We start from the raw sequence: 15,633 nt of genomic DNA on the forward strand, positions 1-15,633 counted from the left end.
AATTTTCGGGAGAGGGGGGTCAAACCCCTTAATCTTCCCCCCCCCCAAAAAAAAAACTGTTTTATGACCAATCAACAGAACTCAAACATAAGTAAATTTGATTTACAATTACAGTACTACGGTGATAGAATATACCTTTCTGTGAAAGAATTTCTACTACAATTATTGGGACTTAGAAAAAAACTGCTATTAAGATGTTTCGTTTTTAATGGACTTTTATTAATCAGGAATACAAAAATATTTCGTTTTTAATGGACTTTATTAATCAGGAGTACACAAATATTTCGTTTTTAATGGACTTTTGTTAATCAGGAAAACAAAATATTTCGTTTTTAATGGACTTTTATTAATCAGGAATACAAAAATATTTCGTTTTTAATGGACTTTTATTAATCAGGAATACAAAAATATTTCGTTTTTAATGGACTTTTATTAATGAGGAATACAAAAATATTTCGTTTTTAATGGACTTATTAATCAGGACTACAAAAATATTTCGTTTTTATTGGACTTTTATTAATCAGGACTACAAAAATATTTCGTTTTTAATGGACTTTTATTAATCAGGAATACAAAAATATTTCGTTTTTAATGGACTTTTATTTATCAGGAATACAAAAATATTTCGTTTTAATGGACTTTTATTAATCAGGAATACAAACATATTTCGTTTTTAATGGACTTTTATTAATCAGGAATACAAAAATATTTCGTTATTAATGGCCTTTTATTAATCAGGAATACAAAAATATTTCGTTTTTAATGGACTTATTAATCAGGAATACAAAAATATTTTGTTTTTAATGGACTTTTATTAATCAGGAATACAAAAAAATTTCGTTTTTAATGGACTTTTATTAATCAGGAATACAAAAAATAATTCGTTTTTAATGGACTTTTATTAATCAGGAATACAAAAATATTTCGTTTTTAATGGACTTTTATTAATCAGGAATACAAAAATATTTCGTTTTAATGGACTTTTATTAATCAGGAATACAAAAATATTTCGTTTTTAATGGACTTTTATTAATCAGGAATACAAAAATATTTCGTTTTTAATGAACGAAATCTTCTTGATCACTTTTCATTCAAAAATGCATTTTTAACCGGCGCTTAAGCTGTGGGTGATTCTCTGACTCCCTAATATACTCTGGTAATGCATTCCGAATTGTCGGGCCTGTGTTTCTTGTCATTTGCATCGATCATGTTGTATTCCTCACCTCATTAGTCAGGTCATTTCCATTTTTGGGTATAATACTGATGGTAAAATGAATTATGTTTAAAATAGCTTCTAAAAACTTCAGGTCCTAAATTATTCCAGCACAGAGAAACAGAAATGTCTGTTTTCATATCTCTAATTTAACCTACATTTAATAAATTGAACTTTTTAAATATACTTAATGTACTATCAGTTCCTCGGTCATACTTTTCTATAATACGAACAGCTTTATTTTGCTCTACGTGTACTCTCTTATAATTTGTGTAAAAATCACTTGTTCATATCATGCATCCGTAAATAATATAAGACGATACTAACGAATGGTACTGTGAAAGCAGTACTTTAGTTTGAAAAATATGTTTAAGCTCACGCAGCATCTCAACATCTCTTGAAACCTCATGAAATCATATCACTATGTTTATTGTCCACTTTAAATCCCAGATATCGAGTTTCTTGAACTTCCGCTAGAGTAGTTCTATTATATATTATAGCTCCTGGAGAAATGGTAGGCGCTGTTCCTATTCTAGGGAATGTCATAAAATTTGTTTTGGTTGTATTTATTGCAAGTCGACTTTTTGAGACGAATCTATACAGTCCTTTTAATGCTTCATTAGTATTATCAGTAAGTTCATTGAGAGTTTTTCCTGTAACAGTAAGTGCAGTATCATCTGTAAATGAAGTAATTTTGCTCGTTGTACGTAATATCGCATACTATCACAATTTTATCAGGCATAATAGCGGATCTAAGACTGAACCCTGTGGAGCTCCACAAGTAATCGGATAACATTTAGAAACCGAACAATCTAATATATCTTTTAAAAGCCTTCCACTCAAATAAAATTCAAACCATTCATAACAATTATCCTTTATTCGTAGGCAACGTAATCTTTTTAATAAATTGCAAAAATCTACTGGATCAAAAGCTTTTTATAAAATCTATAAAAATTGACATACAAAATTCCTTTTATCTAGTTCATTATTTACATTATCCATCAGGTCCTCCAGAGCATGCACAGTTGAATTAGCTGTCCTGAAACCAAAGTGCGTCTCTTATAAAAATTCACATTTCATTAAATGTCTTTTACACATATATTCTCATAGTCTTTTATGCATTGCTTTTTCATAAATTCTTGAAAGGGAAATAAATAAAGAATTTTGTTTTGAATTCTACACGGAGAACTGCAGGAATGTATGTCACAACTGGACTTTACACCTTTTCTAATAGTATGTATATTTCTGGATGGATAAGCTAAATTATCCAATACAATTCAGTTACAATGTAGGAGGTTTCAAATACAATGTATACCTGCTACTATTTAGTCTTTATTGCATTTCGTTTCTGTTTGTCTTAGTTCTTTATTTTAAGTTTATTTCACGCCAGTTTCTTATAATTTATTAGAGTAGTAGCAAGTTTTTACTTATTACTCATTCAATAAGCCTATTTCGTTTTCAGAACTGAATTTCTTTTATTGGACCAAGGAACTAATGTATGTAGTTATTTGAATTAACCGATTTAAAGCTCATATGTTCGAATTTAGTATTCTGTAATTATACAGGAATTATGATTTTTCTTCCCATAGCAAAGTTATGGGACGCAAAGCAAATGGGACCATAGCAAAGTTAACCCATTATAAATAAATGGGTTAAAATTGACTTTTTAACCCATTTATTTTTATATCTTTTATATCTTATTACCGTTTGCGCCAAATTAGTTTTAATTTGTTTTCGAAATGCAACGGTTTGAGCTTTTTTTTTACGATTAGTCTATTCAACACGGATTTGACCTTGCCTAGTAACAAGTTAATATGTAACTTTTTCTAAGGTTAGTTGTCTAAGGTATTTTGGGACACGATTTCAGCTATATCGGTTGCATTAAATATTAGAACTGATTTATCAAAATAAACTCTTGAACTTCCAGATGACGTAATGTAATTGCGTCCAGATTCCTAGACATATTAAAAATCACAACGCATTCCGAATCAAATATATCCTGTATATTTATTATCCAAATATATCCATATACATATATCCTGTATGTGTATATCCACTGTTTGGCTTAATTTCTTTCATTAATTGTTGGATTTTGTCTCTCGATTGGAGGTATTTGTCGTTGCCAAATGAAGAATAGTTGGGTCCTGTCCAAACAGGAACAACGGTACCTAAAAAAAAAGAAAGAATTGCGTATTTAATTTGTTTGGTTTCAAAATAGGGCTCGGTACTAAAACTGACTTTACAAGTTAAATGTGACGCTAACAAGTTTGATGAAGAGTAGAGATTAAAACAGAGGCGTGTATATACAATGTTTTATTTCTTAGTATAGGTTTATCAGTGGAAACATTTGTAATTTTATACTCTTTGACATTGGAAAGATCAAGGATATTTGTCAGGGAGATAAGAAATTATCAAATACTATTCAGTTACATTGTAGGAGGTTTCAAATACAAAGCATTCATTTTACTATTTGGTCTTCATTGCAGGTCATTTCCGTGAGTCTTTGTTCTTTATTTTATTTGTTATTTTAACGCCATTTTTATAATTTATTTAACTATTTTATTTTTTGAATTTATTTTGTATGAACCAAGAGATGCCAAATAGGTTAATTAACACGCCTGTTGGTGACCTTATAATTATATATTCTCTTGTCGCTTGTCGATGGTTTTGGAGTGTGTCGAGGTTTACATTTGTTTACAAATGTTTACGTATTATCCAATGAGGAATAACGTAAACAACTGTCTACGCATCACCCATGTAATCAGGCTATTTTGTTTTCAGAACTGAAATAGTTTTATTGGACGACGGAACTAATATATGCAGCTATTTGAATTAACCTATTTTAGTTTTTACAGCTCATAAAGTGGAATTTAGAATTTTTATTTAACTATACAGGAATTATGGTTTTTCTTCCTAAATAGTATTTTTTTCGTTTCTGAACCTAATTGGTTTTGACCCTAATGTTGCCTTTTATTAGAAAAATTGAATAACTCAAAGTAAAAATTGAAAAATCTGGTGACGATTTAATCTACTCTTTTATATATCTTTTATATCTTATTAACCTTTGCGCAAGATTAGTTTTTATTTGTTTTCAAAATGCAATATAATAAACAATAATTTTATTTCAGTTCTTACTGATAATCTGACTGATAAACGTGCTTAAACAAGTAGGAAGGGTAAAATGGAATAAGTTCGTCTGAATGGTAACTCCGGACTGTTCTCCTTAAACAGAATATAATAATTTAACCTTGACACTTTGACACTTCATATTTTTGTATTTAAACGCCAAAAAACTGCAAAATATTACATTTAAGTCAGGAAACCACGAAAAAATATTTTTTGGGAATTTGTTGATCTGTAAGCTATCAACATTTGTGGGTTAGTTTATACAAATCAGTTATGGGACGCAAAGCAAATGGGACCATAGCAAAGTTAACCCATTATAAATAAATGGGTTAAAATTGACTTTTTAACCCATTTATCTATATATCTTTTATATTTTATTACCCTTTGCGCCAAATTAGTTTTAATTTGTTTTCGAAATGCAACGGTTTGATCTTTTTTTTTTTACAATTAGTCTATTCAACACGGATTTGACCTTGCCTAGTAACAAATTAACATGTAACTTTTTCTAAGGTTAGTTGTCTAAGGTATTTTGGGACATGATTTCAGCTATATCGGTTGCATTAGATATTAGAACTGATTTATTAAAATAAACTCTTGAACTTCCAGATGACGCAATGTAATTGCGTCCAGATTCCTAGACATAGTAAAAATCACAAAGCATTCCGAATCAAATATATCCCATATATTTATTATCCAAATATATCCATATAAATATATCCTGTATATGTATATCCACTGTTTGGCTTAATTTCTTTCATTAATTGTTGGATTTTGTCTCTCGATTGGAGGTATTTGTCTTTGCCAAATGAAGAATAGTTGGGTCCTGTCCAAACAGGAATAACGGTACCTAAAAAAAGAAAGAATTGCGTATTTAATTTGTTTTGTTTCAAAATAGGGCTCGGTACTAAAACTGACTTTACAAGTTAAATGTGACGCTAACAAGTTTGATGAAGAGTACAGATTAAAACAGAGGCGTATATATACAATGTTTTATTTCTTAGTATAGGTTTATCAGTGGAAACATTTGTAATTTTATACTCTTTGACATTGGAAAGATCAAGGATATTTGTCAGGGAGATAAGAAATTATCAAATACTATTCAGTTACATTGTAGGAGGTTTCAAATACAAAGTATTCATTTTACTATTTGGTCTTCATTGCAGGTCATTTCCGTGAGTTTTTGTTCTTTATTTTATTTGTTATTTTAACGCCATTTTTATAATTTATTTAACTATTTTATTTTTTGAATTTATTTTGTATGAACCAAGGGATGCCAAATAGGTTAATTAACACGCCTGTTGGTGACCTTATAATTATACAATCTCTTGTCGCTTGTCAATGGTTTTGGAGTGTGTCGAGGCTTACATTTGTTTACAAATGTTTACCTATTATCCAATGAGGTATAACGTAAACAACTGTCTACGCATCACCCATGTAATCAGGCTATTTTGTTTTCAGAACTGAAATACTTTTATCGGACCACGGAACTAATATATGCAGTTATTTGAATTAACCTATTTTAGTTTTTACAGCTCATAAAGTGGAATTTAGAATTTTTATTTAACTATACAGGAATTATGGTTTTTCTTCCTAAATAGTATTTTTTTCGTTTCTGAACCTAATTGGGTTTGACCCTAATGTTTGCCTTTTATTAGAAAAATTGTATAACTTAAAGTAAAAATTGAAAAATCATGTGACGATTTAACTTACTCATTTATATATCTTTTATATCTTATTAACCTTTGCGCCAGATTAGTTTTAATTTGTTTTCAAAATGCAATATAATAAACAATAATTTTATTTCAGTTCTTACTGATAATCTGACTGATAAACGTGCTTAAACAAGCAGGAAGGGTAAAATGGAATAAGTTCGTCGGAATGGTAACTCCGGACTGTTCTCCTTAAACGGAATATAATAATTTAACCTTGACACTTTGACACTTCATATTTTTGTATTTAAACGCAAAAAAACTACAAAATATTACATTTAAGTCAGGAAACCACGAAAGAATATTTTGTGGGAATTTATTGATCTGTAAGCTATCCACATTTGTGGGTTAGTTTATACAAATCAGTTCAGTAAAAAAAAGTTATTTTTCTAATTTTTAGACATGGCAATTGCTTCTACTTGTCTATGATGTTTCATTACCATCTAAGCAGAATAACATCTTTTTTGCACATCGGGCCTAAAAACATTTCTCCACGCACTACAATTCTGGAAATAAATAGTAGAATATGAAACATGTTTGTCACGTCTTCCTTCATCCATTGCATTGTAGAACAAATTATTGAATTTCTCAAGTTTAAGGATATCCTAGTAACATCCTAGAAAGTTTTTTTTTTAATCTGGTTTAGAGGTTTTTTACGTTAATTTTGTTTTTAAAACTAGAAATATTATTTTTCCTTCAACAGCAAGCTTTTGTTCAAAAGCTATTTTGTACTCTGTTTTTACGGCAATTTCTTTTGCTTATATATGATGCTTCATTACCATCTAAGCAGAATAAAATCATGTGTGCACGTCAGCCCCGATAAATTTTTTTTAATTCTGCAACCACTTCAAATTTGTAACTATGATAGTATATTTTGTGAGAATTTGTTGATCTGTAAACTCTCCGGACTTGAGGGCTAGTTTATATAATTCAGTTCAGCTAAAAAAACAACTATTTTTCTACTTTGTAGAGATAGCAATCGTTTTTATTTATCTATGGTGTTTCATTACCATAGAAGCAGAATAACATATTTTGTGCACGTCAGGCCCGAAAAAATTTCTCCCAGCACTTCAATTCTGGAAATAAATAGTAGAATATGAAACATGTTGGTCACGTTTTCCTTCACCCAATGCATTGTAGAACAAATAATAGAATTCTTCATGTTTGGGAAAATCCTAGAAATAAAGTTTTTTTTGTTAATCTGGTTTAAAGATTTTTAACATAAATTTTGTCTTGAAAGCTAGCAATATTATTTGTCGTTCAACGGCAAGCTTTCGTTCAAAATTTATCTCTCTACTTTTTAGAGACAGCAATTGCTTTCACTTATCTATGATGTTTCATTGCCATCTAAGCAGAATTTCATCTTTCTTACATGTCAGGCTCGATAAATTGTCTCCAGTCGCTCTCTGAATAATTAGTAAAAGATAAAACCGAAATGTGTGGTATTCCTTCATTCCCATTGCAGATCAGATTACATCATTCTTCAAGGTTTTGGAAATCCTAGAAATAAATTTTTAAAATCTGGTTTAAAGGTTTCATACGTTAATTTTGTCTTGAAAGCTAGAAATATTATTTTCCGATCAGCGTAAACTTAAAAGACTTGTTGATATGCAAATAAAACAAGGGTATGTTTTGTATTTGAATACGTGACATTATTAATTTTTGTTATCGTTATTCGTCATATTCTGAATATATATCATTATCATATAGAATTTTCTAATCATCTTCTAAATTAAAAATTAATTTCTAATCGAAAAAGAGGTGCCTGGCCATGTAAAAAACATGTTTATGAGGAGTATAAAGAAAAGGAAATTGTTTGGAATCAATAACTCAAAGCCCTTTGCTTGATTTTGTAATATATATAAAGCCGAAAAAACAAGGTTAGATGTGAAAAAATATAGAACAATGTGGAAAGTATTATGGGGGGAAGAGTGTAGAAAGAATTTAATGTTGCAAGGCAAGGCATAGTAAAATTGAGACTGATTCTCTGTTCCATCATATTTTAGATAGGTGGATCCTGTTATATCAGTTTTTTTCTTACCCTGGCAACTTTAAATCAAGGGGATAGATTTTGATATAATTTTTAGTTCTTTATGCTTTGGACTCTTTTTAATGAGCTCCTAGAGGTCACGAGAATTATGCTTGGGGTCTTTTGAAATAACATAAGACAATATAATATCAATTCTTTCTGATAATCTGACATAAACGTGTTTTCACTTATACACAGAATAACACTTAAGCAGAATAACATCTTTATTGCACAAAAGGCTCAAAAATATTTCTTTAAGCACTTCAATTCTAGAAGTAAATAGTGGAATTTGAAACATAATTGTCACGTCTTCCTCCACCCATTGCATTGTAGAACACATTTTAGAATTCCTCAAGTTTAGGGAATTCCTAGAAATAAAATTCTTTCAATCTGGTTTAATGGTTTTTCACATTAGTTTTGTCTTGAAAGCTAAAAAGATTATTTTTTTTTCAACAGCAAGCTTTCGTTCAAAAGCTATTTTTGTACTTTGTAGAGATGGGAATTGCTTTTACTTATCTATTGTTTTTATTACCATCCAAGCAGAATATCATTTTGCACGTCAGGCCCGAAAAATATCTCGGAGGTTTGTTTATAATTGAGGGGGTGTGTTATAATGTATAATGGATGTTGCTGTGAGTCATCTTTGAATGTTGGAGGATAAGTATTGGTATAAAACAAGAGATATTTAAAATAGTGATGTCGTGGGAGCTCAATGAGAGAGGAGTTAGGACAGAAGTATACTGTTCACCAAGATATTCTCAATGACTGAATCATTCTAGTAATGCTCGGATCTCCCTAATCATTTATATTCCCCTGGGAGCGTACCTAGAGACCATAGGAACTGTACCTGGTACCTGGGCTCATCAGCAAAAACGATGGATAAACAATAATTTGTTTATTAGTGAAAGTGATGTCGAGAGAGCTAAATGGGAAAGGAATTAGGACTGAAGTATACTGTCAACTAGCCCAGATGTTCTCAATGACTGAATCATTCTAGTAATGCTCTGATTTCCCTAATCATGCAGATCTCCTTGGGAGCGAACATAGAGACTGTAGGAAGTGTACCTGGTGCCTGGGTTCATAAACAAAGACGATTTTAAAAAAAAATGATTTTATTTCAGTACTTACATAAAACTTCACATAAAGCACCTATTCTTTAAGATTTAGTTTTCTATCCTTGATCAAGGTAGCTGAGACTGATCCCTTTTTAATATTTTCCTGCCACCTTATATATTTGTTAATTACGGGCAGTGACCTCCTCTAAAAAGTAATAAGCTTTCACAACATGACTAGTATAATAAGGATTTTCCTACGCAGTTTGTTGAGGTCATTAAAAACCACAATTTCTTTTCTTAAGAAATAAAGAAACGTTCACCTAATTTGCTGTAAAAACAACAAACAAATCGAAACTGCTCAATTTCTGCGTCGTATAGAATAAAGAGTAAAGCACGGCTCAGACGACGTTCATAAAGTCCATAAAGTGGTGGGTAAGCTTCGTGAAGTTGCTTCGTTAAACTTCTTTACAACTTTACGACACCAAATATGAAAGTTAAACTTTAGTTAACTTTTTTCGTAAAGTTGACCAATAGGGAAAGAGTTTCAGAGCAAAACTTTTAAACATATTGAGAAATGTGGAATGTTGAAGCTGAAGACATTCTCATTTCTCTAGTCCGAGAGAAGCCTGTCTTATTCCAGGCTTCTCAAGGAAAACACAAAGATAGAATATGCATAGAAAATATATTCAAAGAAATTAGTTATGCTATGACTGTTATGTGCCCTCACTTTGGTGGTGAGTTTACAGATGAGTTGAACACTACTTTTGTTGTGTGGTTGCACTTTAGACCATATATCAGATGCTATAATATCTGCAAAAGAAGCAACTATTGCTCACTCATTCCTTCAAAGCAGGGGAAACCAGCAGAGGGGTCCAGAGGTCTTTATGGGTGACCACTCATTTGAGAGGTCGTCACTCCAGGGACTGATAGCCTATTCTTGAAATCTGAATGATCTCTTGATAGAGTTATGACCTATTCTTGAAATCTGGCTGACCTCTCTATAGACTGATGATCCATTCTTGAATCTGAGTGATCAGTCTGAAGAGTGATGGCTCTGAATGGGCCATTACTCCACAAAAAGATCACCCAGATTTCAAGAACGGGCCTTCAGTCCCTGGAGTGGTGACCTGTTAAATGAGTGATAATCCAGAAAAACTTGTGGACCTCACTGGGAACCAGTACAAAGCCATATGATTTTAGGTACCATATTCCAAGTGTTTTATTTTGGCTTGTCTAGTAGCCTACTTGGCATACTAGGCTACCTCACTAGTAATTATTTGCACATACCCCTTTTCTGAATGGTAGACAAGTCTACCACAGACACACACTTGATATAGAAATAGATTATTTGTAACATTTGGCATACCCAGTGCATACTCTTTGCATTATGTTTCTAACATTTGGCACACCATATGCTGGCCTAAACAGGCCTAGTTTCGGTAAAATTTTAGTTAATGGACCTGTTAGGTTTAGGTTAAAAAGATGAATCTTTCTGGGACGGGTCTAGTGGCTAAAGTATGTCTTGAGAAAGTATTTTAAAGTACCCACCTCTACTCCTTCTCCCTCTAGAGGGCCCTGAAATTTGCCTACATGACATGTCTATTACCTACTGAAATTTTGACAAAACATCATTTTCCTAAATTTTCATTTACTAGTTGCTTTTTTTCTGCTTTTAGTTCTGAAAATGCAATTCCTGCTATTTGAGTAGAATTTTGAGCCATATCAATGTTTTTTTTTAATTTTTTTTCAAAGTTGGAAAATGAGACTTTCAGGGATGTGACTACAGGCTAAAGTATGCCCCAGGAATGTATTTTGAACTACCCACATCCACTGCTTCTCCCTTTAGATGGCCTGAAATTTGCCTACATGATAGGTCTATATCTATTGAAATTGTGACAAAACTACATTTTACCTTAATTTTTTATTATTAGTTTTTTTTTCTCTGGCCTTAGTTCTGAAAAGGCAATTCCTGTTAATTCAGTAGAACTTAAGGCCATAACACTGGCTTTTCTAAATTTAGGAATACTCTTTTGTGCTACCTCCTTATTGGTTAAATATAAGGCTGACATTATTTATTCTCCATGAGTTTTTTTTGTGTGATTTCATTGACGTCACTTGCCTTCTGATAAAAATATATTTATTTTTTAAATCAAGCTTCTTCTTTTGTGAAAAATATGGACTGTTGTTCTTTTTACATGTTGTATTAATATTGCTGATTGTCTGTATGTCCCAGGAAGGTCTGGAAGATGAAATCTGGGGACAGTAAGCAGGAAGGGCATGCAAAAGTATAGAATGGCTGGCCCATAGCTTCCTATTGCACTTCATGAGAAGTGCATGAGAGATGGCTGGTGAATGTAAAGGGGGTGAATGTTTTACAAGGTTTAAAAATTTAGGGCAATTGCTCAGGTTGGCAGATGAGCATGAAAGTAAAATTTGTGATTTGTTTTCTTTGTGACTTTTATGTTTATATAATAACATTTTTTATAAGTTAATCTTCATTGTTTTGTTTTAATTGCTATGGCCCTATGGCTTTAGTGTAATAAAACCTACATATGTTTTTCCATTTCCTGTAAACAGACAGGATTTCTATATTTCCTAGTTTCATATTTAGGTTTATTTTATTTATTCTAAAAGCTTCTATCTTCAGCACAGAACCACCATGACCTTGCTAATATTTAGTTGTCTTTTAGCTCACTCATGTGAAGAGCAGTGGAAGAAGCTGAGGGAAACCTATTGCCGCCACAAGCGGAGCCTTAAAAAGCCTTCAGGAGCCAAAGGTGGGGAAATAAAACCTATTGCCTGGCCACATTTCCTTGCTATTGATGCATTTTGCTCAGACCAACTTAAATTCCGCAAGCCAAGAGCTGGCATAACTAATTATGTACAGGCATCTAGTGGAAGTAGCAACATAGACGAAATAGCAACAGTCAGCCTGTCCCCAGAAGCTGAAGAAGCATCACAGAACTCTTCCAAAAAAATTGATACAGATGAAGCATCCCAAGCAAGTCCAAATTTCGTGAGGTAATTTCCATCTTATTTAGGCATATAACTAAAGTGATATCACTGGATTTAATCAATATTGTGGTTTGTTTTGTATTGTTTGAGAACAAAATTTTCCATATAGTAAAAAAGCACAGATATCCTAGAAGCTGAAGATTAACTGCAATTTAAAACACCCCCAGAGACATGAGCTAAGGTTACTAACTAACTGTCAAAATACAAAATCTCTCCAAATCTTCATATTTGTAATTTGTAGGTAAATAGGCTACACATTTATTACTATGCTCTTGTGCACTTCTACAGTTAAAAATTTTGACAAAACAACATTTTACCTTAATTTTTTATTATTAGTTTCTTTTTCTCTGGCCTTAGTTCTGAAAAGGCAATTCCTGTTAATTCAGTAGAACTTAAGGCCATAACACTGGCTTTTCTAAATTTAGGAATACTCTTTTGTGCTACCTCCTTATTGGTTAAATATAAGGCTGACATTATTTATTCTCCATGAGTTTTTTTGTGTGATTTCATTGATGTCAGTTGCTTTCTGTTAAAAATATATTTATTTTTAAAATCAAGCTTCTTCTTTTGTGAAAAAATCTCTCCAAATCTTCATCTTTGTAATTTGTAGGTAAACAGGCTACACATTTATTACTATGCTCTTGTGCACTTCTACAGTTAAAAAAAAGTATTACTCGGAAATAAAATTCTTGAATTAAGGTGTGATGCTACATAAGTAGATATGCTCATGCTACCTCTTTATTACCCCTACCCCATAAGTAGATATGCTACCTCCTTATTGGTTAAATATAAGACTGACATTATTTATTCTCCATGAGTTTTTTTGTGTGATTTCATTGATGTCAGTTGCTTTTTGTTAAAAATATATTTATTTTTTAAATCAAGCTTCTTCTTTTGTGAAAAAATCTCTCCAAATCTTCATCTTTGTAATTTGTAGGTAAATAGGCTACACATTTATTACTATGCTCTTGTGCACTTCTACAGTTTAAAAAAGTATTACCCTTAGTTCACACTGCTGCGTCAATCCCGACACGATTTTTTGTCTGTCGGAAGAGACGTACGACAGAATCGGATGGAGTGTTCACACTGAAACGTAGACTTTTGCGTCGCTGCGACAAGCTCTATTCCATAGTTCCCACTGCTGCGTCAAATCGGACAAGATTTTTCAAATCAGATTTTCAAACTGAAGCAATGAAAGCATTAAGCCAAATCCAGAAGAAGGCTATTGCAGCGTATCTACTGAGTAAGCGAAGAAAGCAGGCAAGTTGTTGCTTTTAGGTTTACATAGGATATATAGCTAAAGCTGGGTCACCAGTTTTTTGGAGAATCCTGTATGACAGGGATGAATGAAGCTGGAAAATAGAAATATTTCAGCTCTAGACAGTGGGGTCCACAAGTTTTTTTGGGTAACCACTCTCTTGACAGGCCATTTTTCTAATGGTTGATGGCCTATTCTTAAAATCTGGGTGATCTCTCTATGGACTGAAGACCTAGTTTGGAATGTGGGTGATCAGTCTATAGAGTGATTGCCTATTCTCTAAATCCTCTCTATGGACTGGTTCCCCAGGTTAGGTTATCAGCTCACAGAAAGGTCACCTAGTCCAGGCCATCAGTCCTTAGAGAGGTCACCTTAGATTTGGACAAATGAAGGATGGGCTATCAGTCCCTGGAATTATTACCTATCAAAAAAGTAGTCATCCAGAAGAACATGTGGACTCCCTTGGTTCTACAGACCCTAAGAAAGTATTAAGTTGATCATTGACACCTACTTGACCCTCTTATAGTTCAATAGAAGAGGTGACAGGACTTACAGTTTTCTAGACAGAGATATTCAAAGGTTTTCCTTCCAAAATAAAATTATCCTAGACAGTAATTATTTAATCCTCTATGGAGTTTCCCTGGGCAGACGAATCATCCAAAGAACCTGGTGCACAACTGTTGCTAGATGGATAAGTCAGTTTAGCAAGCAAGAGAGAAAAAAAGTGCATCTATGATCTTAATTTGCTAATATTACTTGCTGTATGCACTTAGTACTGTACTTGCAATTTTCATAGTTTCTTATTAATCTTCTTCTCAGTTCTTTTTTACCTTAATTTTTGTAATTTTCTTGTTTCTTTACCACAGCAATGGAATTCTATGAACCTGTTCTTGATCTTTGTAATATGCCTTTACTGCATTTTGGATATACCTGTCGGCTTCTCTTTGATACTGTACAATAGCATCCTTATTCAGATCAGGTTGCATTTAGCTTTTTCTAAATGTTAGCAAGTCACTTATACCTTATGCTGTCTCTGCTGTTTTTACTTGGTTGGAAAAAATCCAAAGAAAGTTCCCATTGAAAAGAGCCCAAAAGTCAGATTGAATTTGTCAAAGCTTCGGGGTTTCCCCCTTCAGTTTCTTTAAAGAAAAAGATTCATAATTGCAGCTTTGTTCATTTCAATCTTAAGAGTGACCTACATTTGTGACAAGTCATTAAATCGTAGTGAAGGGATACTTTTATTTATTTCTCGAGTTGTTTTCTGCATGATTGTTTTTTTAATCTTTAAATTGATATACATTCCTTACAAATTAATTAGTCATATCATAGTTCCATTTGCAAGTTTTGACCTAATTTGCATATAAATTAATTGTTAAAAATAAATAAATTTTTGCATATAAATTTATTGAAGCTAGGAAACATAGAACTCATGTCTGTTTAAAGAAAATGGATGGACATAAAAAGGTTTTACTACACTAAAGTCCTAGGACCATGGCAATAAAAACAAAACAATGAAGATCAACTTGAAAATACTTGACATTATATAAGTATAACAGTCACAAAGGAAAACCATCCACAAATTTTACTTTTGTGCTCAGTTGCCAACCTGAGCAATGCTCTAAATTTTTAGACCTTGCAAAACACTCACCCCCCATTACATTCACCAGCCATTTCTCATGACCCACACTCTTGTCTACACATCAACAATTCATTGGAAAGGAAGACCCCTGTACAGGCATTGCTTCCTTTGTACATATATATAATGGGTTTAAAAGAAAGCTTCTATGGCTAAGTCAGTAGGCCAGTAAAGGACCAGGTGTTCCCTTAGCCAGGAAGTACAATAGGAAGCTAGGTGCCAGCCATTCTATGCTTTTGCATGCCCTTCCTGCTTACTGTTCCCAGATTTCTCTAGGTACCCTTTGAAAGTTGGGCCAATTCTGGCTGAGCTTAGAGAGTCACATCACTGCCCCTGTCCCAAACCAAATAAACTGCTGATGCCAGGAATTCAACATGCGCCCCTTGGACAAAGGATTCTCAAACTAGAGTGCTAGCCACTTTAGGAAGGAACACATATGTGACCAGAGAACAAAAATTATTTGAAAAAAGTAAATATTGAAAAAAAACTCAAATCATATTTTCTGTCATTTTCACTGTTGTCCCATAAACAACGTTTATTTTATTTAGACAAATTAATTTTAAGACAGGTATCAACAAAACTCCATCAGGGA

General features: G+C 32.4%; 1 protein-coding gene and 1 long non-coding RNA gene across 8 annotated transcripts in view; one reads left to right on the top strand and one right to left on the bottom strand.

Annotated features, from left to right (window-relative positions):
- LOC136042099 (uncharacterized) overlaps positions 1-15,633 on the top strand; it is a 118,108-nt gene that overhangs the window by 91,677 nt on the left and 10,798 nt on the right. For 5 of the 7 annotated variants that reach the window (XR_010621165.1, XR_010621166.1, XR_010621168.1 and 2 more), the window contains 2 exons: positions 11,823-12,153; positions 13,154-13,407. Coding sequence is in view for 1 of the 7 variants with exons in the window: in XM_065726997.1 (XP_065583069.1) it covers positions 11,792-12,153 (362 nt within the window). In the remaining 6 variants the exon portion in view is untranslated. Of the gene's footprint in view, positions 1-5,173; positions 5,512-10,056; positions 12,154-13,153; positions 13,408-15,633 lie in introns of those variants that run through there. The other 2 variants (XR_010621170.1, XM_065726997.1) reach the window with 2 other exon arrangements.
- LOC136042101 (uncharacterized) lies at positions 5,007-9,311 on the bottom strand. The gene is made up of 3 exons (XR_010621171.1): positions 9,206-9,311; positions 7,421-7,548; positions 5,007-5,186 (listed from the first exon to the last, which is right to left on the bottom strand). It is a non-coding gene; the product is annotated as an uncharacterized LOC136042101 (long non-coding RNA).

This window comes from Artemia franciscana, unplaced genomic scaffold (assembly GCF_032884065.1).
Source record: "Artemia franciscana unplaced genomic scaffold, ASM3288406v1 PGA_scaffold_64, whole genome shotgun sequence".
Lineage (NCBI taxonomy): Eukaryota > Metazoa > Arthropoda > Branchiopoda > Anostraca > Artemiidae > Artemia > Artemia franciscana.